Source organism: Salvelinus fontinalis, chromosome 35 (genome assembly GCF_029448725.1).
Source record: "Salvelinus fontinalis isolate EN_2023a chromosome 35, ASM2944872v1, whole genome shotgun sequence".
NCBI classification, from domain to species: Eukaryota; Metazoa; Chordata; class Actinopteri; order Salmoniformes; family Salmonidae; genus Salvelinus; species Salvelinus fontinalis.
In genome coordinates, this window is record NC_074699.1 from 26,002,199 (window position 1) to 26,024,970 (window position 22,772).

Here is a 22,772-nt window from a genome sequence, read left to right on the forward strand (position 1 = left end):
AATCACCATGTACACTCAGTGGCCAGTTTATTAGGTACACCCATCTAGTACCGGGTCGGACCCCACTTTGCCTGAATTCTTTGTGATATGGAAACATTGCTGAATTGGTTTCAAGGGCCCTAACGTGTACCAGGAAAACATTCTCCACACCATTACACCACCACCACCTGCCTGTACTGTTGACACCAGATAGGATGGGGCCATGGACTCGTGCTGCTTACGCCAAATCCTGACTCTGCCATCAGCATGACGCAACAGGAGCCGGGATTCTTCGGACCAGGCAATGTTTTTCCACGCCTCAATTGTCCAGTGTTGGTGATCGCGTGCCCACTGGAGCCACTTCTTGTGTTTAGCTGATAGGAGTGGAACCCGGTCATCTGCTGCAATGGCCCATCCGTGACAAGGACCAACGAGTTGTTCATTCCGAGATGCTGTTCTGCACACCACTGCGCCGTTATTTGCCTGTTTGTGACCATCCTGTTAGGTTGCACCATTCTTGCCATTCTCCTTTGACCTCTTATTAATGAGCTGTTTTCACCCGCAGGACTGCCGCTGACTGGATGTTTTTTGTTTGTTGCACTATTCTTGGTAACCCCTAGACACTGTCGTGTGTGAAAAGTACAGAATGCCGGCCGCTTCTGAGATACTGGAACCGGCGCACCTGTCACCGACGATCATATCACGCTCAAAGTCACTTCGGTCACTTGTTTTCCCATTCTAACATTCAATCGACCAGTAACTGGAAACCTTTATGCCTGTCTGTCTGATTCATATAGCAAGCCATGGCCACATGATTCATTGTCTGTAGGAGCGAACCATTTTCGTGAACAGGGTGGTGTACCTAAAAAACTGGTCACTGAGCATACAAGAATGACAATGGATTTGGCAGTTGGTTGGCAGGCCAGGTGTGTTAAGGAGCTCACCAGCAGAGAAAAGGTGAGTAGTGTTAGGGATACTTACGGCGAATCTCCAGCTTGCACTCCACTACATCTTCTCCACTGGTGTTGACTGCTTTGCACATGTACACTCCCCCGTCAAATGAGCAGGGCTTGCGGATCTCCAGGGTGAGTACGCCCTGCTTACTGAACATACGGTACTTGGCCTCGTTGGAGATGTCCATCTTGTTTTTGTACCATGTCACTTTGGGCTGAGAGAGAGCGGTTACAATGTGAACTAGATTTGCCTAGAGTAATGCATATTGCAAAACAATGAAATAATGTCTATTTGCTATAACTAAGGCTCATAGTTTTTACTGGTCAGGACATGCTTGTCATCCCCCTACAGTACTAGTAGCAGACATGATGATAATGTAATAGTCGTGCTGATTTGATGGTCATTCTGATGGTGATAAATCACTATATCATTCATGGTTAGCAGCATAGCCTTTGTCTCTGTCATTCTTGCTTGTATAGGGACACCTCACCTTGGGGATGCCTCTGACAGAGCAGCTGAGGGTGGCGTTGTAGCCTGCTATGACTGAACGGCTCACTAGAGGGTGTGTGAACTTAGGCGCCTCAGAAAAGTCATGCTCCTTGTAAGTTGGAGGCTTGTACTCGAAACCTGATGAACAGATGAACAGGTGCAGTGCTCAACTTATGTTCAGAAAGTTTTTGGGTTTTACACAGATGGCAGCAGGGGATGTTTTTTTTATGAATTTCATGCGAATGCTGCTCCTACATAAACTCAGCAAAAAAAGAAACAACCTCTCACTGTCAACTGCGTTTATTTTCAGCAAACTTAACATGGGTAAATATTTGTATGATCATAACAAGAGACATAAACTGAACAAGTTCCACAGACTAGCAGAAATTGAATAATGTGTCCCTGAACAAAGGGGGGGGGGGGGGGGGTCCAAATAAAAAGTAACAGTCAGTATCTGGTGTGGCCACCAGCTGCATTAAGTACTGCAGTACATCTCCTCCTCATGGACAGCGCCAGATTTGCCAGTTCTTACTGTGAGATGTTAAATACCCCACTCTTCCACCAAGGCACCTGCAAGTTCCCGGACATTTCTGGGGGGTATGACCCTAGCCCTCACTCTCCGATCCAACAAGTCCCAGACGTGCTCAATGGGATTGAGATCAGGGCTCTTCGCTGGCCATGGCAGAACACTGACATTTCTGTCTTGCAGGAAATCACGCACAGAACGAGCAGTATGGCTGATGGCATTGTCATGCTGGAGGGTCATGTTAGGATGAGCCTGCAGGAGGGGTACCACATAAGGGAGGAGGATGTCTTCCCTGTAACGCACAGCGTTGAGATTGCCTGCAATGACAACAAGCTCAGTCCAATGATGCTGTGACACACCGCCCCAGACCATGACGGACCCTCCACCTCCAAATCGATCCAGCTCCAGAGTATAGGCCTCGGTGTAATGTTCATTCCTTTGACGATAAACGCAAATCTAACCATCACCCCTGGTGAGACAAAACCGCGACTCGTCAGTGAAGATCACTTTTTGCTAGTCCTGTCTGGTTCAGCAACGGTGGGTTTGTGCCCATAGACGACGTTGTTGCCGGTGATGTCTGGTGAGGACCTGCCTTATAACAGGCCTACAAGCCCTCAGTCCAGCCTCTCCTAGCCTATTGCGGACAGTCTGAGCACTGATGGAGGGATTGTGCATTCCTGGTGTAACTCGGGCAGTTGTTGTTGCCATCCTGTACCTGTCCCACAGGTGTGATGTTCGTATGTACCAATCCTGTTGCGGTGTTCTTACACGTGATCTGCCACTGCGAGGACATTCAGCTGTACGTCCTGTCTCCCTGTAGCGCTGTCTTACAGTACGGACATTGCAATTTATTGCCCTGGTCACATCTGCAGTCCTCATGCCTCCTTGCAGCATGCCTAAGGCACGTTCACGTAGATGTGCAGGGACCCTGGGCATCTTTCTTTTGGTGTTTTTCAGAGTCAGTAGAAAGGCCTCTTTAGTGTCCTACGTTTTCATAACTGTGACCTTAATTGCCTACCGTCTGTAAGCTGTTAGTGTCTTCCACAGGTTCATTAATTGTTTATGGTTCATTGAACAAGCATGGGAAACAGTGTTTAAACCCTTTACAACGAAGATCTGTGGATTTTATTATTTATTATTTGGATTTTTACAAATTATCTTGGAAAGACAGGGTCCTGAAAAAGGGATGTTTCTTGTTTTGCTGAGTTTACATACACCATGACCATGTTAAATGTATAACTATTGTTTGTTTATAGTTATGATGTCAGGGTGGTATTGCTGTCATGAACGGTGCGCCAGGTATGGGAGCCCACCTGTTTTCTGGATGTAGGCACTGTCTGCTGAGAAGCAAGGCTCTAGGCTGAGGCCTACCATGTTCACAGCGTAGATACGGAAGATGTATTCATTCCCCATGATGAGATCAGCCACCACACAGTTAGTTCGCCTATATAGCTCATAGACAGTGTACCATTCCTGAAAACCAACCACATTTTAGTCAAACTCTTCATTTTTAATTGAGACCACATTTTAGGGCTACCAAAATACTACAGAACAACTAAACTACAATGTCAGTGTAACGTGTCTTGAGAGAATGAGAATGCATGCCAACTCCTATGAGTGTTTGCCAAACAAAGGGGCCCAACTGTGTTATATTTAGCAATGGGGCATCTCTGATATCCAATTGAGATATTGTTCTTTGTAACATGATAATCTCATATCTCACAGCCTGCCATTGTGAGATGGAGGAAATTAATTGGGTCTAATAATGACTTGTGTGAAACCTGAACAGGGAGCTTTTTATTTAGCCACTAACCTTGCAGCTCAGAAGTACAATGGGTTTCCATCACTACACAGACAAGCCATGTCCAGTATAAGGCCAAGGCTGGGGGCTAAAAACAGGGCGTGCTTGGCTTGCTGTGCTCTGGGTGGCTGCCTGGGGTGGTGGAAGGTGGCAGTTGGAGCTCAAACAAACAGGCCCAGAATGCAGTTATCCTTGCCCACAAAGGCTCTCTGCCTAGCTGTGGCTGACTGTGTGTCACAAGGGAGGGTAAAATACCCCTCGGTGACCATGTAGCATTCTTCCCATCACATAGTGTACATACATGAGTCAATTATGGCCGTGTGTCAGAGAGCTTAGCTACCTTGCCTTGGCAATGGCATGGTTATTAAACCCAACGTTCTAACACTCAGAGCTTGGCATAGTTCACTCTGAGCCCAGCCAGAGAACTAACAGATAATTATCAGGCAGCTCGCCCTCTCTCACACACACACTGGGATGACCTCTGTGTGTCAGTTAGAAAATAAATATTAGCCTAATCATCATTTAGAATATAGATCATGCTTTCCTGAACCTGCCATGTGTGGGGCAGTGTATGATCTTTGTATAACCTTACTCATTTAATATTGTCTGACCAATATTAATTGCTCGTTTTCTGTCATATGAACCTCTTTCACAAATTAATGAGGAGAACATTTTCATGTTAGACACTGCCCAGCAGATTGACTCTCACCATGGTCTTCTTGTCAGCCTTCTGAACCATGTAGCCGGTTATTTCACAATTTCCATTGTCCTTGGGTGGCTTCCACTCCAGAGCCACGTTAAAGCCCCAAACATCCATGATCTTCAGTTTCTCTGGAGACCCAGGCAAATCTAAAGATAAGAAATAATATTTATCGAGTCAACATGTACCATAACTTTACCTTAAACTCCAATTCAATCAATCACAGAGAAAGGTAAACCACACGGTGGGTACACGTAGAATATTGTTTACGCTGTATTTTAGGGGCAGGTGTGGTTTTGTTTCAATATCCAATGATAATGTTGGCAAAGGGACCAGCTTGCGGGATGTGTCGGTTTCATAGTTAATAACTCAGATACAGCATAAACCCATTATGAGTGAACTGACAGTGCAACTGATCAATTATAAAACATTTCTATTCCAAACCATTAGAGTTGTGAGGAGTCCTCACCGACTATCTGAATTGAGATGCTGGCTGTGTCCTCAACATTCTCAATCTGCAGCTTGACTTCGTACTTCCCAGAGTCCTTCCTCTCTGACTTGCGGATGAATAGGATTGTGTCGGTGTCGCTGTTCCGGACGCTGACCTGCTTCGGGTTCAGAGGCTCCCCATCTTTACTCCAGGTGATCACAGGCCTTGGCTTGCCCTAAAATAAAAAATTATTGAGATTGGAAATTAAACATTCAAAAATTTTTAAGAAGGACTTAACAAGATTCTGGAGGACTGCAGTACAAGTAAGTTAGTATGTGTGAAATATTGGTTTTCCTCAGTAACCTACGTTTACTAAATGATCATTACAGTTCCAGGGGGGATGATGATTTCAGTACATCTCCAGACCAAGACATTTGAAATATGATATTGTTCATATTTATGGCAGATTTGAACCTAGATTAGTGTGCCTAATAGATACAGTAGATGGTGGTACATTTGGCGGTGGCCCAGACTCCTTGGCTTGTGGTTTTCAGCAGTTACTCACTATGAGCTGCTTAAGAGAATCATGTCTGTATCAGTTATCAGTATGTCAATTGAATGTGTTACTAGGATACAGTTTCAAAACTGAAGCTGTATGTATTTATAGTCTTGAGGGAAAAGCAGAAACAAATAAAGAGACATAGCGTGATTTACTGTAGTATTTTTGCAGACTGTAGTATCCTGTAGTATTTACTGTAGTGTTTTTGCAGTCATTACTGTAGTATTTACTATAGTGTTTTGTTCAATTATCTTTGACATACAAATAGGGGCTTTCTCCTTGAGGAAACCTACTGGACAAATACTAAAAGAGCAAATTTTCCAAAACCTGTAGATAGGTAGGACTGGGGTCTGAACGGATAGTTCAGAGCCTCTGCTCTTTTCTATAACCTGTAGTGAACACAGTATGGTCTATACTTGGCATGTAGGTTTCTCACTTATGGGTGGCACAAATTGGGTTATGGGAGAGGGGAATATGAACATGAAATACTGTTTTTGCGCACTGTAGTGTTTTGCAGACATTACTGTAGAATTTACTACAGTATTTTTTGGGTGCGGATAAAACTGTAGTATTTACTATAGTATTCTACAGTATACTACAAAATGCTATAGCAAATACAGATGTAGGATCTTATTTGGGCCTGTTTGCTAGAGCAGGAAAATAATCATGCAGTATCAGGACATGTGAATTATTATGTGGATTTAAATTCATGGGCATTTTTGTTGAAAAATTAAGCCTTTTTAAACCTCAAATACACTACAAGTGTTCAATTTCCTGCATTGCAGAAAAGTTATCCTGCAACAGGGTGGTCAAATTAAGATCTGTACTACACATGACCGAGGGATACTACAGTGTGTTTAATTCTATAGTAAGTAGGCCTACTGTAGTATTCTACAGTAAACTGTAGCACCATAAACTGTAGCACCATTCCATAACTCAATGTGCACCAAAGAAAAGGAAATAGCAATTTCTAGCTCCTAAGTCATTCAACATATTTCTCTTATGGGCAAGTGTGACAGTTTAACTTTAGTCCTTTCCCTCGCCACGACCCGGGCGCGAACCAGGGACCCTCTGCACACATCAACAACAGTCACCCACGAAGCATCGTTACCCATCGCTCCACAAAAGCCACGGCCCTTGCCCAGCAAGGGGAACCACTACTTTAAGGTCTCAAAGCAAGTGACGTCATCGATTGAAACGCTATTAGCGCGCACCACCGCTAACTAGCTAGCCATTTCACATCGGTTACACAAGGGCACCAGCATATATACAGTACATTCATCCTATAGAGTGTGAAGGATGTACTCTAGCCCATACCTGAAAAGGGATCACAAGGTTGATTGTCACCTCCACTTTCTTGATGAGGGTCTGGCGGAGATGTCTAGGAATCCAGATTTTGGGTTTCTCTGTGAACAAAAATATCATAAGATGTCAATGAATAAAAGTGTTTGGGTACAATTTTGTGGTGTGCGTGTATGGGGAAAGTGGTAGGCCTGGGCGGTATACCGCATTCTCAATACTGTCAATCAGGGTTGTCAATTTGGGCTGGCTTTAGGACCATGCAGACACCTCGGAGTGGGCGTGAAGGCTGTTTGCCTGGCTGCAGTGAACAGCCCGACTTTTCTCTCAAAACAGTGCAGAGGTGGAAGATGGCTGTAATTGACTAGTTAACTGCTGTTTGACTTTGAACTAAACTCAGGTTTTGATTCCCGGTGCTGAGCTAGTGCGTAGCAGCTAATTGCTGTAAGACATGTTGCTGAAGAATGTTATTTATGTCCCTTATCAACTGACGTGAATGAAGCTACAGCAGCCAAGGTGATAATGGCTGGAGTCAATTGTTGTCAATTGCTTGTTTTTGCTGTTCTCTGAATAGCATTAGGATCTTATTTGGAATGTAGGAATGCAGTAAATAGAATAAATAAAGTTACTTTGCTATAGCCTACCCTCGGTTTACCTGAAATTATGCCAATGCCATCAGTACCCTAAAGCTCGGGGCCTACCCGCCTCACGGGGGTGTGTGCTACGCCACTGCTTATAACTATACTTTTTCAGTATCTAAGATGTGCCAAATAAATGATATCCAGCTCAGGGCTCCAGCTATACATTTGGTTTGCTAGCTAAGTGGCTAGCTCGCAAGATAAAGCTTCTTGGTTACAGCAGAAATAATCAAATTCCTTCCAGGATAAAAATCCTGGCTGCCAAACATTTCTTTGTGCCGCAGCAAACTGATTAGCCTTTTGAGATACTGTAGTTATAGAACTTTATGAGCTGGGTTGTCTGTCCTTCCAATTAGTTTATGTTCGCTTGCGCTTGTTAGCATTTAGCTAGCGTCCGCTATGGGAGTTTTTGGGGGGGGGAAAATACTGGCCATTGTGTGCACTGCCAGTAATACCGTATACCCCGCTACGGTACAGGAACGGTATGAAAATCTGCATACCGCCCAACCCTAGAAGGTGGTTTATGGCTAAGACTTTTCCCACAATACCTTTCAACTATCACTTTTAGCTTGATGGCACCGTTACTGGTCTAATGAGTTACTGTTCATGTACATTGACCAACTGCCTGTGAGGTAATAGTAAGTGTGAGTTGACAATATCAAGTGCTTGTCAGTGCAATTCCATGGTAACAGTGGCACAGACTTTCACTTTAAAATGTTTGTCAAACAAAAACCAATAATTGGAGAGTTAAACAAACGATACAAATCTATGCACAAGGACTACTTTTAACAATTTCCACAGAAAATGTTGCAAAAACACATTTACTTGAGGAACAGTGCAGATGCAGAGTTTAGTAACAGAATGAGAGTTTGTGCCATCATTCTGTTATCAAACTTTGCATCTGCACTGTTCTACAAGTAAATGTGTTTTTGTTTAACTTTGCAATCATTGATTTTTGTTTGACATACATTTTAAGATGAAAAATCTGAGTCTCAGTGTCACTCTGTTATCGTGGAATTGCCTTACTGCTAATCAGCACTTAGTGATAGTATCATCCTGTCAGCAAGCGGAAAGGCCGGGGGCTTCAGTGTACATCTGAGACCTCAAAATACATCTCACAGCTAATCTGTTAGGTGCTGAGAGCGAAATAGCTGATGACCTTGGCAATGTATGTATGTTCCCAAACATGATCTGTGAGCCCTGAGATCCATGTAGAGTAGTGGAGGCTAACTTCAAGCCTCATCAGCTAAATATCTCAAACTGTAGAGAAATAGGAGAGAGGAGACAACAGTAGGACACCTCACTTACTTTCCATTTCAACCTTTGGGTTTGAAAGAACTCATGATGTCTCACTCTTACAGTGCAAGTGTTTTAGGAACTTCCCTGGTAAAAAAATATATTTATGTTTTGTACATGTTTGGACTTTACGCTCATTGTATGGGAGGGAGGGTAAAATGGAAAAATTGGCATTAGTTTTAGTCAATCATGGGGAATGCTTACGCATGATCTCGCGGATAGTGACAGCCTGTGCTAGGGAGGTAGGTGCACTGGGCCCTGCTGTGTTGTAGGCTCTGACACGGAACTGCATCTTCTCCCCGGTTGGCAGGTCCCGGATGATTACAGATGTCCTCTCTGTCAGACCCTCGAAAGCTGGCACCCATTCATCAGCTGTGGGCAAGAGATGGCCAGACAGACTTGTCAAAACGCAACATCCGAAGAAATCTCAGTGCCCCATCCCTATATGTCATCATAGCTAGGGCTGCCTTCATGGATTGAGTGAGAACATTGATGTGCAGCTGGCCAGCATAGCCAGCCCTGAAGGGATTGTTTTAATTACATAAACATTGTGCTAATGGTCCCTGGCTCAAACCACTCTTGACAACTTAGTTGTGTGATACAGCTAGCAAGGTAGAGGATGTCATTTTATGTAAGAAGGTCAAATGTTGGACATTTTGCTGCATTTGTATTTGTTTGGATTTATTTGACAGTTTTTCTTTATTGTTAGGTTGGTTTTTAAATAATGTTTTCCTAACTGAAATACTCTCTTCAACAGCTTTCATGCCATCCTCCTCCTTATCTACCCAGATTTTGTGTGTGTGTGTGTGTGTGTGTGTGTGTGTGTGTGTGTGTGTGTGTGTGTGTGTGTGTGTGTGTGTGTGTGTGTGTGTGTGTGTGTGTGTGTGTGTGTGTGTGTGTGTGTGTGTGTGTGTGTGTGTGTGTGTGTGTGTGCGTGTGTGTGTGTGTCAGTGGTCAAAATATTGAATGCCAGACCCTCCTGGACCCCAGTACTCACAGCCCTCCTTGCAGTACTCGACCCCATAGCCATCCAGCTCAGACGAGCCCAGATGCTCCGGGGTTCTCCACTTCAGTGAGACGGTAGTGTCACTGATGTCATCCACGCACAGGCCGACGGGCTCACTGGTTGGGGCTTAGAGAGAGAGAGAGGGACACAAGAAAGGAAGAGAGATAGAGATCAGCAACATTATTCTAGTCTAAATAAGAAATCAATGACAAGAAAAAAGACATCAATAGTTCCATATGTTATGTCACAGTATGTGACTGTAAAGAAGACATGTTGCAAAACAGAAGGAAACATTTCAGTGTCAGCGGGTATCAAGGCAGGATATTTTTTATTGTGGATTTACTGCTACCTGTGCCTCAGCATCAAGGCAGCTTCATTTAGCTGCAGATAAAGTGTAGTGTTGCTACAGGTAACAGCCATGTAAACTGGGGTCCTCCAATAAAAGCATGAGTCACTTCCTGAAATACAGTATCTCCAACCTAACCGCAACCCATGCGTTAAGCTCCCCTGCAGGCTAGCTGACAAGGAGCTAGCACATTGGAGATTTAGTATGGACCTTGCTGGCTTCCAAATGGCTCCCGAGTGGCGCAGGCGTCTAAGGCACTGCATCTCAGTGCTTGTGGTGTCACTACAGACACCCTGGTTTGAATCCAGGCAGTATCACAACCGGCTGTGATTGGGAGTCCCATAGGGCAGCACACAGTTGGCACAGCGTCGTCCGGGTTTGGCTGGTGTAGGCCGTCATTGTAAATAAAAATGTTCTTAACTGACTATCATGGGTAAATAAATAAAAAATAAAAATGCAGGACATGGCTTTCAACTTGGTCTTAGAACATTTTGTATTATTCTGTACGCAAATCCAAGCCACTCCATTTAGAATGGTATGTATTCATTTGTGGATGTCCATTACCTATTTCATATGACATGTTTACTAATTACAATTCGTATTACGTTACGAATTTCTAAAACGAACAATGTGTTACGAATTTGCGACACGTACAATATATTACGAATTTGCAAAACGTATGATATGTTAGAAATTTTAGCTAGGTGGCTGGGGTGTTAACGTTAGCTAGCTGGCTAACTTTAGCTAGGCTAGGGGTTATGGTTTGCGGTTAGGGTTAAGGTTAAATTTATGAGTTAGGTTAAAGCAGTGCTTCTCAATTATTTTCTGTTACGCCCCCCCTAGGAAGAAGTAAACATTTCGCACCCCCCAATTCTCCTTCGCGACTGTAAATAGTATCATTTGTCTATAAAATTGTTATAAGTACACCTCTGCATAACATTGTATCCTTATTAACATTAAAGAAAACTAAAAAACTAAAAAGAAAGAAATATAGATCAACTTACAAAGAATAACTTTATTAACATTGTTTTTTAGTCTGTAACAGAAAATACTTTAAGTGCATCGATTTGTCTGAAATTAAAAAAAAAAAATTAAAGCCTTATTTAAACTGTAAACATTTTTTAACCATTTGATACTGAAAAATGTAATTAAATATAATCAATAAATAATTATACATTCAAATTGATCAGCAACAATAACTCAGGAGCACAATATATGAAACACTTTAACCTATAAAACAAAAATGAATAAAACAATTTGTGCTGATTTTTTAAAATCAAAATGAGGAAGTCATAGTTTTTATTTTTGCAGCACTTGCGTCATCCAGCATGACAGAGACCATGTCTAATGCTGCAGGTAGTATCAGCTCCTCTGCTATGGAGTGAGGTTTTTTGCACTGAGCAATTTGGTACGCCACCTGATATGATGCTAACAGTGCTCGCTGGTTTACTGAAGTAGCATTCACAAAGCGGGACGATTGTTGGCAATATTCGGCACGTTTTCGCTGAAAAAACTCAAGCGGCTTATCAGCGTGATTGGGGTGTAATGTCTTTAAGTGACGCCTTAATTTATTTGGCTTCATGCTGTCCGCTGCCAACATTTTTAGACACAGTAAACATACCGGTCTTTCCTCGTCTCCCACCGTAGTCACAGTGAAGCCAAGCGCTACATACGCGTCGTCATATTTCCTCGTCTTAGCTTTTGGGAGACTTACGTTTGTCTCATTATCTCCGTCTCTCTCCGCCTTTCTTTTCATCCCTGTTAAATATTTTTTCCATGGTGTCTCTTAAGGGTTTGTTATCTGCACTTCATATCTCCTGCTCTGTGCTGTGTGCTCTTGTTCGGTGCAAAAAAAACCTACTCCCTGCAGCAAAAAAAAGCATGTTCCCCGGGGTCACACACCCCCCCCCCTGGCATCGCTCCGAGCCCCCCCAGGGGGGCGCGGCCCACTATTTGAGAAGGACTGGGTTAAAGGGTCAGATCAGGGTTAAAACTTCTTTCGGATCAATGGGACGCTAGCGTGCCACCTCGACAACATCCGGTGAAATTGCAGAGCGCCAAATTCAAATTAAATTACTATAAATATTTAACTTGTGATGCAATACATCAAAATAAAGCTTAACTTGTTGTAAATCAAGCCGCCGTGTCAGATTTCAAAAAGGCTTTACGGCGAAAGCAAACTATGTGATTATCTGAGGACAGCGCCCCGCCTACAAACACATGAAAAACATATTTCAACCAGGCAGCTGCGACACAGAAATCAGAAATAACTATATAATTCAATGTGAGATTCAATTCAGATCCAATGTGGCATGGATCTGCTTTTTTTCTAAAGTATTATTTCTATTTACTTCGGATCTGGAATCCCTCAACTGAAGATAGCCAACTAACTACCTACCAGCTTTCAGTTAGCAAACCATTGCTAGCGGTCATCAGCTAACCTTTAGCTCGGAAAGCTCTCACCGGTTCGAACAACGTGACTCAAACCAGAGCATAACGGACCTATTTCTCTCCATATCCTCGGATTCCTACCACAAACTCTGAACATTTTCATCTATATCTTCGCAACTAGCTAACCGCAATCCCGGGTGACCACTCCTGGCTAGCTTTTCCATCCCGGAGCAAGCACCAATTAGCATGAAGCTAGCCCGGCCAGGGCTCCTGTGCTACCACCGAAGCCCACTCCTGGGCTACAATATTCGGACCCCTTCTACTGCTGGTATGGGGCACGGAACCCCGCCGATCCTCTACGACTGGAAGACTGACATAATCTGCCCGAGGACTCTAACAGGCCCCTCAGGCTTGACGCACGCTGAAGGCCCATCTGCTAACCTGCTAGGCCTGCTAGCTACCTAGAGCTACCCAGAACCCTACTAATTCCACGACTGGTCTATTGACGTCACCGCACGAAGAGGCAAAAACACTTACCCCCATCGTGACGTCCCCCAAAGGCTAACTTGCTATCCCCGGTCTGCTAACTGCTAGCTGGCCTGCCCCGGTTTGCTAACTGCTAGCTTGCCTTCCCCGGTCTGCTAACTGCTAGCCCCTGCTAACTGCTTGCTTGCTAACCTGGTCTGCTAACTGCTAGCTTGCCAGCCCCGGTCTGTTAACTGCTAGCTTGTTTAGCCCCAGCCTACTAACTGTTAGCTTGTTAGCAACCGGCCTGCTAACTGTCGCCGTGTCCCCAGTCAGCCCAACCACTCACTGGACCCATGTTCACTTAGCTACGCATGCCTCTCTCTAATATCAATATGCCTCGTTCATTACTGTCCTGGTTAGTGATTACTGTCTTATTTCACTGTAGAACCTCTAGCCCTGCTCAATATGCCTTAACCAACCATGTTGTTCCACCTCCTACATATGCGATGACCTCACCTGGTTTAAATGTCTCAAGAGACTATATCTCTCTCATCATTACTCAATGCCTAGGTTAACCTCCAATGTGCTCACATCCTACCTTACCTTTGTCTCTCACTGTGCCTTGAATCTATGCTATCGAGCCCAGAAACCTGCTCCTTTTACTCTCTGTTGCAAACGTGCTAGACGGACAGTTCGTATAGCATTTAGCCGTACCCTTATCCTACTTCTCCTCTGTTCCTCTGGTGATGTAGAGGTTAATCCAGGTCCTGCAGTGCCTAGCCCCACTCCCACTCCCCAGGCGCTCTCATTTGTTGACTTCTAAAACCGTAAAAGCCTTGGTTTCATGCATGGTAACATTAGAAGCCTTCTCCCTAAGTTTGTTTTACTCACTGCTTTAGCACACTCTGCATAGGAAAACCACCAAAAACCCTGAAATCTCCATCGCAAACTATAACATTTTCTGCCAAGATAGAACTGCCAAAGGGGGTGTGTTGCAATCTACTGCAAAGATAGCCGGCAGAGTTCTGTATTACTATCCAAGTCTGTACCCAAACAATTCGAGCTTCTACTTCTAAAAATTCACCTTTCCAGAAACAAGTCTCTCACTCTTGCCGCTTGCTATAGACCACCCTCTGCCCCCAGCTGTGCCCTCGATACCATATGTGAATTGATTTCCCCCCCATCTGTCTTCTGAGCTCGTGCTACTAGGTGACCTAAACTGGGACATGCTTAGCACCCCGGCCATCCTACAATCTAAACTTGATGACCTCAATCTCACACAAATTATCAATGAACCTACCAGGTACAACTCCAAATCCGTAAACACAGGCACCTTCAGATGTCATCCTAACTAACTCGCCCTCCAAATACACCTCTGCTGTTTTCAATCAAGATCTCAGTGATCACTGCCTCATTGCCTGCATCCGTAATGGGTCTGCGACCAAACAACCACCCCTCATCACTGTCAAACGCTCCCTAAAACACTTCTGTGAGCAGGCCTTTCTAATCGACCTGGCCGGGGTATCCTGGAATGACATTGACCTCATCCCGTCAGTAGATGATGCCTGGCTATTCTTTAAAAGTGCCTTCCTCACCATCTTAAACAAGCATGCTCCATTCAAAAAAAAATTGAACTAGGAATAGATATAGTCCTTGGTTCACTCCAGACCTGTCTGCCCTTTGACCAGCACAAAAAACATCCTGTGGCGTTCTGCATTAGCATCGAATAGCCCCCGTGATATGCAACTTTTCAGGGAAGTTAGGAACAAATATACTCAGGCAGTTAGGAAAGCTAAGGCTAGCTTTTTCAAACAGAAATTTGCATCCTGTAGTACTAACTCAAAAAAGGTCTGGGACACTGTAAAGTCCATGGAGAATAAGAGCACCTCCTCCCAGCTGCCCACTGCTCTGAGGCTAGGAAACACTGTCACCACCGATAAATCCACTATACTTGAGAATTTCAATAAGCGGCTAGCCATGCTTTCCTCGTGGCTACCCCTACCCCGGTAAACTGCCAGGCACCCTTCACAGCAACCCACCAAAGCCCCACCATTTCTACTTCACCCAAATCCAGATAGCTGATGTTCTGAAAGAGCTGCAAAATCTGGACCCCTACAAATCACCCGGGCGAGACAATCTGGACCCTCTCTTTCTAAAATGATCTGCTGAAATTGTTGCAACCCCTATTACTAGCCTGTTCAACCTCTCTTTCGTATCGTCTGAGATTCTCAAAGATTGGAAAGCTGCCGCGTTCATCCCCCTCTTCAAAGGGGGTGACACTCTAGACCCAAACTGCTACAGACCTATATCTATCCTACCCTGTCTTTCTAAGGTCTTCGAAAGCCAAGTTAACAAACAGATTACCGACCATTTCGAATCCCACCGTACCTTCTCCGCTATGCAATCTGGTTTCAGAGCTGGTCATGGGTGCACCTCAGCCACGCTCAAGGTCCTAAACGACATCATAACCGCCATCGATAAGTGACATTACTGCGCAGCCGTATTCATCGACCTGGCCAAGGCATTCGACTCTGTCAATCACCACATTCTTATTGGCAGACTCGACAGCCTTGGTTTCTCAAATGATTGCGTCGCCTGGTTTACCAACTACTTCTCTGATAGAGTTCAGTGTGTCAAATCGGAGAGCCTGTTGTCCGGACCTCTGGCGGTCTCTATGGGGGTGCCACAGGGTTCAATCCTCGGGCTGACTCTCTTCTCTGTATACATCAATGATGTTGCTCTTGCTGCTGGTGATTCTCTGATCCACCTCTACGCAGACGACACCATTCTGTATACTTCTGGCCCCTCTTTGGACACTGTGTTAACTATCCTCCAGACGAGCTTCAATGCCATACAACTCTCCTTCCGTGGCCTCCAACTGCTCTTAAACGCAAGTAAAACTAAATGCATGCTATTCAACCGATCACTGCCTGCACCTGCTCGCCCGTCCAGCATCACTACTCTGGACGGCACTGACTTAGAATACGTGGACAACTACAAATACCTAGGTGTCTGGTTAGACTGTAAACTCTCCTTCCAGACTCACATTAAGCATCTCCAATCCAAAATTAAATCTAGAATCGGCTTCCTATATCACAACAAAGCATCCTTCACTCATGCTGCCAAACATACCCTCGTAAAACTGACCATCCTACCGATCCTCGACTTCGGAGATGTCATCTATAAAATAGCCTCCAACACTCTACTCAACAAATTGGATGCAGTCTACCACAGTGCCATCCGTTTTGTCACCAAAGCCCCATGCACTACCCACCATTGCGATCTGTACGCTCTCGTTGGTTGGCCCTCGCTTCATACTTGTCGCCAAACCCACTGGCTATAGGTTATCTACAAGTCTCTGCTAGGTAAAGCCCCGCCTTATCTCAGCTCACTGGTCACCATAGCAGCACACTCTCGTAGCACGCGCTCCAGCAGGTATATCTCACTGGTCACCCCCAAAGCCAATTCCTCCTTTGGTCGTCTTTCCTTCCAGTTCTCTGCTGCCAATGACTGGAACGAACTGCAAAAATCTCTGAAGCTGGAAACACTTATCTCCCTCACTAGCTTTAAACACCAGCTGTCAGAGCCGCTCACAGATTACTGCACCTGTACATAGCCTATCTATAATTTAGCCCCAAAAACGATCACTTCCCCTACTGTATTTGTTTCGTTTTTTTGCTCCTTTGCACCCCATTATTTCTATTTCTACTTTGCACATTCTTCCACTGCAAATCTACCATTCCAGTGTTTTACTTGCTCTATTGTATTTACCTCGCCACCATGGCTTTTTTTGCCTTTACCTCCCTTATCTCACCTCATTTGCTCACATTCTATATAGACTTATTTTTCTACTGTATTATTGACTGTATGTTTTGTTTATTCCATGTGTAACTCTGTGTTGTTGTATGTGCCGAATTGCTATGCTTTATCTTGGCCAGGTCGCAGTTGCAAATGAGAACTTGTTCTCAACTAGCCTACCTGGTTAAATAAAGGTGAAATAAAATAAAAATGTAATACAGTTCTCAAAAGAAAAACATCAACCAATTTCTAAAGACTGTTGACATCTAGTGGAAGCCATAGGAACTGCAACCAGGTTCCTCATGATTATAGTTTCCCATAGAAAACCAATTGACCTCAAACATTTTTTTTCCTGGATGGTTTTGCCTGCCAAATAAGCTCTGATATACTCACAGACATAATTGTAACCGTTTTAGAAACTTTAGAGTGTTTTCTCTCTAAATCTACCAATTACATGCATATCCTAGCTTCTGTTTACTTTGGGCACACTTTTCATCCGGACGTGAAAATACTGCGTCCTATCCCAATGAAGTTAAGTAACCATCTGTCTTATGTAACCAACAGTGGAGGCTGCTGAGGGGAGGCCGGCTCATAATAATGGCCAGAACAGAGTAAAAGAAATGGCATCAAACACATGGAAACCACGTGTTTGATGTATTTGATACCATTCCAATTATTCCGCTCCAGCCAGTACCATGAGCCCGTCCTCCCCAATTAAGGTGCCAACAACCTCCTGTGGTAACCATTCCAAACATGACATATCATACTAATATCAGTGTTCTGGATTTACCTTTACTATATTACGTCTAGTCTATGAGACAAGGCTGCAATACTGGACTAGCTGCATCACTGCTACTATGGAAACCATTCAGTCCCTATAAATCTTGTCATGTTCAAGTCACCATTTTTCTTAGAAAATGGGTAAATAACAATGGAGAAACAAATAGAGAGTATCTCACACATTTTTTGTTTACATCCAAGAGTCTAAAGATTTATTTCATGAATAATCCTCCAAATATCAAGAGAGAGAACTGAGGTCATTTGTAATTTGTCTTGTCATAGCTGATTTGTACCACATAAACAGTTTGTATGTAACAACACATTAGCACATAGAGACATCCTGCAAAAGCAGCCTAAAATAAGATCAAGCTGACAGCCATCAGAGGTTGAGTTACAGAGTTGCCTTGCCCCCGGGCCCCGAGCCCATGGTCCCATGCCACAGGTTAACCAGAAAGGGGTAAATGTAGGCACGTAAGAGATGGTCAGAGGTCAGTCTGTGTTTAAAGGGTCAGACTGAATGGGAAAGACCAACCGGCGGCTATCGGCAGTACAGGAACACAGCAAACATAATACTTTGATAAACATCCTTTTCATCTTTTTAGCCAATACACAAACAACAACACAGGAAAGTCTGTTAGTAGAAAACTTTTCTTCTCTTTTGCGCCTGTGAGTTTTAATACAGAGAGACAAAATATACATTAAACAACAAACATCTCTGATTTACCAATGAAGGTGGCACTGTCCATTCCTACTTATATTGGCCTTTACAATAACAGTAAAAAGGAGAACAGAACCACAGAAACCACAGCCAGGGTTTACCTTCTATCTTATTATCATCATTATCATCATCATTAAAGAAAATCCAGTATTTATTACAGCACAAACCATGCCTCTAATAGTTGACCCTAGCTTAGAGGAAAATAAATCAATGCCTACTCCTTGGAGGTTCCGACTCTGGTACGGGCTCTGGTGCCGGGGGAGGCTCTGCTGTGGCACCCTCTGCAGGGGGAGCTCTATCGGCTGGTGGGTCTCCTTCTGCCGGAGAGGCCCCATCCTCAGCTGGGGGTGCCGGAGCTGGGGCTCCTTCTGCTGGGACGGGCTCTGCTGCGGGTGCTGCTGGCTGAACAGGGGGCTCTGGTGCTGGATCTGGGGCTGGTTCCTCTGGAGGAGGTGCTGCTGCTGCCTCTGGCTTGGCCTCCCCCTCTGTCGGTGCCTTTGCTGCACCATCCACTGGAACCTCCTCTGTCGCCGGCTTCTTCTCGGCCGTCTTTGGCAGCATTGGCTTGGTCATCCTTGAAAAAGGTTAAGATAGTGCTGTTCGAAGTGAGCTTGTCGTACTCCTCCTGTTCCTTGTCTCCCACACGCCTCAATCTACTCTGCTGCTGCTCCTCTCTCTCTCTCTCGCTCTGTTCTATCTCAGTGATAGCACTCGACAGCAGCAGTTCAGCTGGGTCAATGTCCTCCCAGAGCAGCCTCAACAGTAGCAGCTAGCCCCTGTGTTCTCAGCAGCTGGTCCCAGCCCCGCCGTGCGCTTACATGCCATTATTTATAGAGGGGGATACCACGGATAGTTTCCTAATCAGCTGTCTTACGAGAGATGGGTCCGTCCGGATACCTCGATGTTCACACTCACATCCCGGAGAAGGAGGAGAAGGTAGAAGGGGACCCAATGTAAAAGAATAAGAGACACAGCAAAAGAGAGCCCCTTAATTCCACCAGACTCTGATTTCTGTCCTGAAAACACCTCCAGTCTTATTTTAGACAGTGTCTACCCAAACATGTTTTCCTTACAAGCACAAGTCTGCATGCCATGGAAACCAAATGTCAAGATGACCATGTGTTGTTGTTGAGTGGTTACAGGTGCCCGTTGTGATTGCATAGCAGACCTTACATGGCTTAGGGGATATGTAAACTTAACTCTCAGCAGCCAAACCCCCAAGACAATTCACTGTAGTGATAGACCGCACTGATGTCAATAGTTCAAGATGAATTAAAATCATGTAAAAAATACATACAATTTGATACATCAAATTGGGAATTTTGTGACATATTAGTGCAACTGTATTATCAAGAAAGTAATATCAACATTATGTTCAGAGAATACAGGTATGTAGCTGCAGTCAGAACAATGGGGTTGTTTCTTCTGTTTTTCTGCTCTGTTTATGTTCCGTGGTCAGCTCACAGCAGGTCAGTGTGAGTGTAAATCAGACATCAGTCATCTCTGCCAGGACAAAAGTTGTGTTTATGTGACAGTGTGACAATACATGCACACAATAATATGATTATTGTGAATAGTCAGATGAATATAATAGTTTCATTAAAACGTTGACATGCTATGCAAGAAGAACGATTTTCCTAATAATCAGGTTTACATGAACACATCTGAAATCAGGCTACCTGAAGGGACTTTAATAAATGCACAAAATCACCAATCAAAATAAACATTCTACCACAGTGACCATGTTATTTTTGAGAGGCCTATTTGTTTCTGAGTCCGGACATATACAGTTTGTATGTGAAAACTATTTCTAAGATGCATACTTTCAGTTTGCACACACAGGTCATTACTTCTCTGCATTATTCATCTACATTTAAGTCATTTAGCAGACGCTCTTATCCAGAGCGACTTACAAATTGGAAAGTTCATACATATTCATCCTGGTCCCCCTGTGGGGAATGAACCCACAACCCTGGCGTTGCAAGCGCCATGCTCTACCAACTGAGCCACACGGGACCACATGGGCTAGCTCAGACTGTGTTTGGTTACAGTATGTGAGGTGTTAAGTTTCAGTATGTGAGGTGAATTGTTTCTCATAAGTAATGGTTTAATTTAATTGATTTGGCATAATACATGATTGCGTTGTAAAGATACATACTTTCAGACCACTGTGCCCTCCTGTGGTAACTTCCCTCGCGGGGAGGTTTACGCTGCTGGTGCTGGCACAAGCGCAGATCAAATGCACTGCTGGAACTCCGATTAAGTTGTTTACACATGTCCTAATAATTCAAAAGATTGCTTAGAAAACTCAGTCTTTTAATTGGCGTATGTTTACTTAGATTTTGACCTTACGCCAATTAAGAGTAAGGTGTTTACCTGACTATTACCATACTGGTCCTACTGCCATAATCAATTTAATATTGAATTATTAGTGTGCATGTAAACGTAATCATATGACTGGCAAGTGACTGATACCTTTAGCTGACCTGGCCCCACCAGAGCACGTGCCTATACGATGACCATCCCATGAATCATTCTCCACCGCTCAAAGTTTACACCAACAAGTTTTGAAAGCTGACACCTATCTGTTTGCATTTTGAATGACCTGATTGTACGAGGCGCTACATGGAACGAAATGTATTTCCCCATCCCTCAAACAGGCAAGTTCAATTTCATAGATGTACATAAAAGAAAATCAGATAAGAGGGGAACTCACCCACTGGGATGAAGGGTTGTGAGGTAGCGCTGTGACATGACATGCCAATGGCGTTCACTGCATAGACACGCATCTCATATTCCACACCCTCTATCATCCTCTTGGCCTCATAGGTAGTATCAGTGTAGGGGTCAAAATTCAGCCTCATCTACCTGTAGCTCTTCTTCTTCTTCCTCTCCATCACATAGCCTGGGAAGAAAAAGTCAAACATTGTTACTGTAGACATCACAGGAGGTTGGTGGCACCTTAATGGCTGCAGCGGAATTAGTGGAATGGTGTCAAATATATCAAACACATGGTTTCCATGTGTCTGATGCCATTCCATTCGTTAAGTTCCGTTCCAGCCATTATTATGAGCCGTCGTCCCAGCAGCCTCCACTGATAGACATGTACCTATCAATATACTATAATCAAACTACTCATTTTTTTCTCTGTACATGTTTGCTGTAAACAAGTGAGCATTGTGTATCTGGTAAGACATTATGCACGCTACTGTATATCCTCACCAATGATCGGGTTGCCACCATCTGACTTAGGGGGGTCCCACTGGACAACGCAGGAGTCCTCTCCAACACTGAGGATCCTTGGGGCCGAGGGAGGGTCTGGCACATCTGAGGGGAAAAAAACATGAATAAGATGACTTGCGACTATAAGGTTCTATCTGCAAAAAGATGATCTGCAAAAAGATGACCCTCATTGGTTTGAATGGTGTCCGCAATTTTTATCTAGTATTCTTTTGAACTTAACAAAATGCATTGGGGTATTTAGAGTACATATAGGTAGAGAACATTGAACAGTACAAGGCTATGACAATAACTACATTTGGACAAAAATGCAGATAGAACCTTTGTCCCAAGCTCTCGAAGTGTAAAATACAGGATAAGCAAGGTACAACCTGATTCAACTAATGTCTCCCATCTCTTTGACTAATGACAGAAAGAAAAATGTATCAACAAAAATCCTTGTGGACAGTGGTTGTATCTTACCAACAACTTTGACGTTAATGTCAGCTTTGTCCTCCCCAGCAGGGTTCCGCACAATCACAGAGTAGAGGCCCTCGTCCTGTTTATCCGTTCCCTCAATAGTGAAGATAGTGTCCCTTGGTGCTCTCCACGTGGAGCCTTCCATCTCCCTCTGTCATCACCTGACTCATCAGAACAGCAGTTCATTAGTGGAGTCATTCTCATTCAGCTGAACTTAAGGGATCAATTCCAATTCGTAATGCAACCGTTTATATCATCTGATCTGGGGTGTATTCATTAGCGCACACCGTTGCAAACAAGAGTTTCTTAAAGGACAAATTTAGGTAGGTCCCTCCTTGCTTTGGCTTTCTTGCTGTCGATCTGTTGTAGTGAACATACCCTTGATGATACTGTTTATTGTCAAAGCCAAAAAAGGATGAAATACACTTTCCAAGACACAATGGCTAGAAAGGATTTACCTGGTCATGCTTTTTGGCATGAAAACCAACCACACTAGGAGGTTTACTCATAGACTCAGCTGAAATTTTCATGCACAAGCAGCTATAATACTTACAGTTCTGCCATGGTGTCACCCCTTCGATGTCTTTCATTTCAGCAAAATATTTCGAACATGCTCTTACCTGATCGTCATGAAAGTATGAAACTGCATGCATTGTTTAATTAGCATTGAATGCTGTGTTAAGTTATCAGGCAACATGTTGCCACCCAGGCCGCTATTGGCACAGACAAAATAAAATCCTTGACAGTGTGTGAGAGCATGAGGAATAAAAAGTAACAGGGATGTCAGAAGAGAAAGAAGGACAGCATGAGACTGACAAAAATGCACAAAACAAAATATACATCGGAAAGAGATGCATTTTTTGGAACCCAGGTGTTATGGAGAGAAATAGTAACA

General features: G+C 43.9%; 1 protein-coding gene and 1 non-coding gene across 2 annotated transcripts in view; both read right to left on the reverse strand.

Moving 5' to 3' along the window:
- Nucleotides 1-22,772, reverse strand: part of LOC129834628 (myosin-binding protein C, cardiac-type-like) — a 63,579-nt gene that overhangs the window by 1,561 nt on the left and 39,246 nt on the right. Inside the window, 12 exon segments of the mRNA XM_055899803.1 lie at nt 961-1,147; nt 1,424-1,560; nt 3,262-3,421; nt 4,459-4,598; nt 4,919-5,114; nt 6,756-6,844; nt 8,876-9,043; nt 9,669-9,803; nt 20,895-21,083; nt 21,401-21,505; nt 21,881-21,987; nt 21,989-22,038. Of these exon segments, the coding sequence (XP_055755778.1) occupies nt 961-1,147; nt 1,424-1,560; nt 3,262-3,421; nt 4,459-4,598; nt 4,919-5,114; nt 6,756-6,844; nt 8,876-9,043; nt 9,669-9,803; nt 20,895-21,083; nt 21,401-21,505; nt 21,881-21,987; nt 21,989-22,038 (1,663 nt within the window).
- Nucleotides 5,705-5,759, reverse strand: LOC129834993 (U7 small nuclear RNA). Its single transcript, XR_008756347.1, has one exon. It is a non-coding gene; the product is annotated as a U7 small nuclear RNA (small nuclear RNA).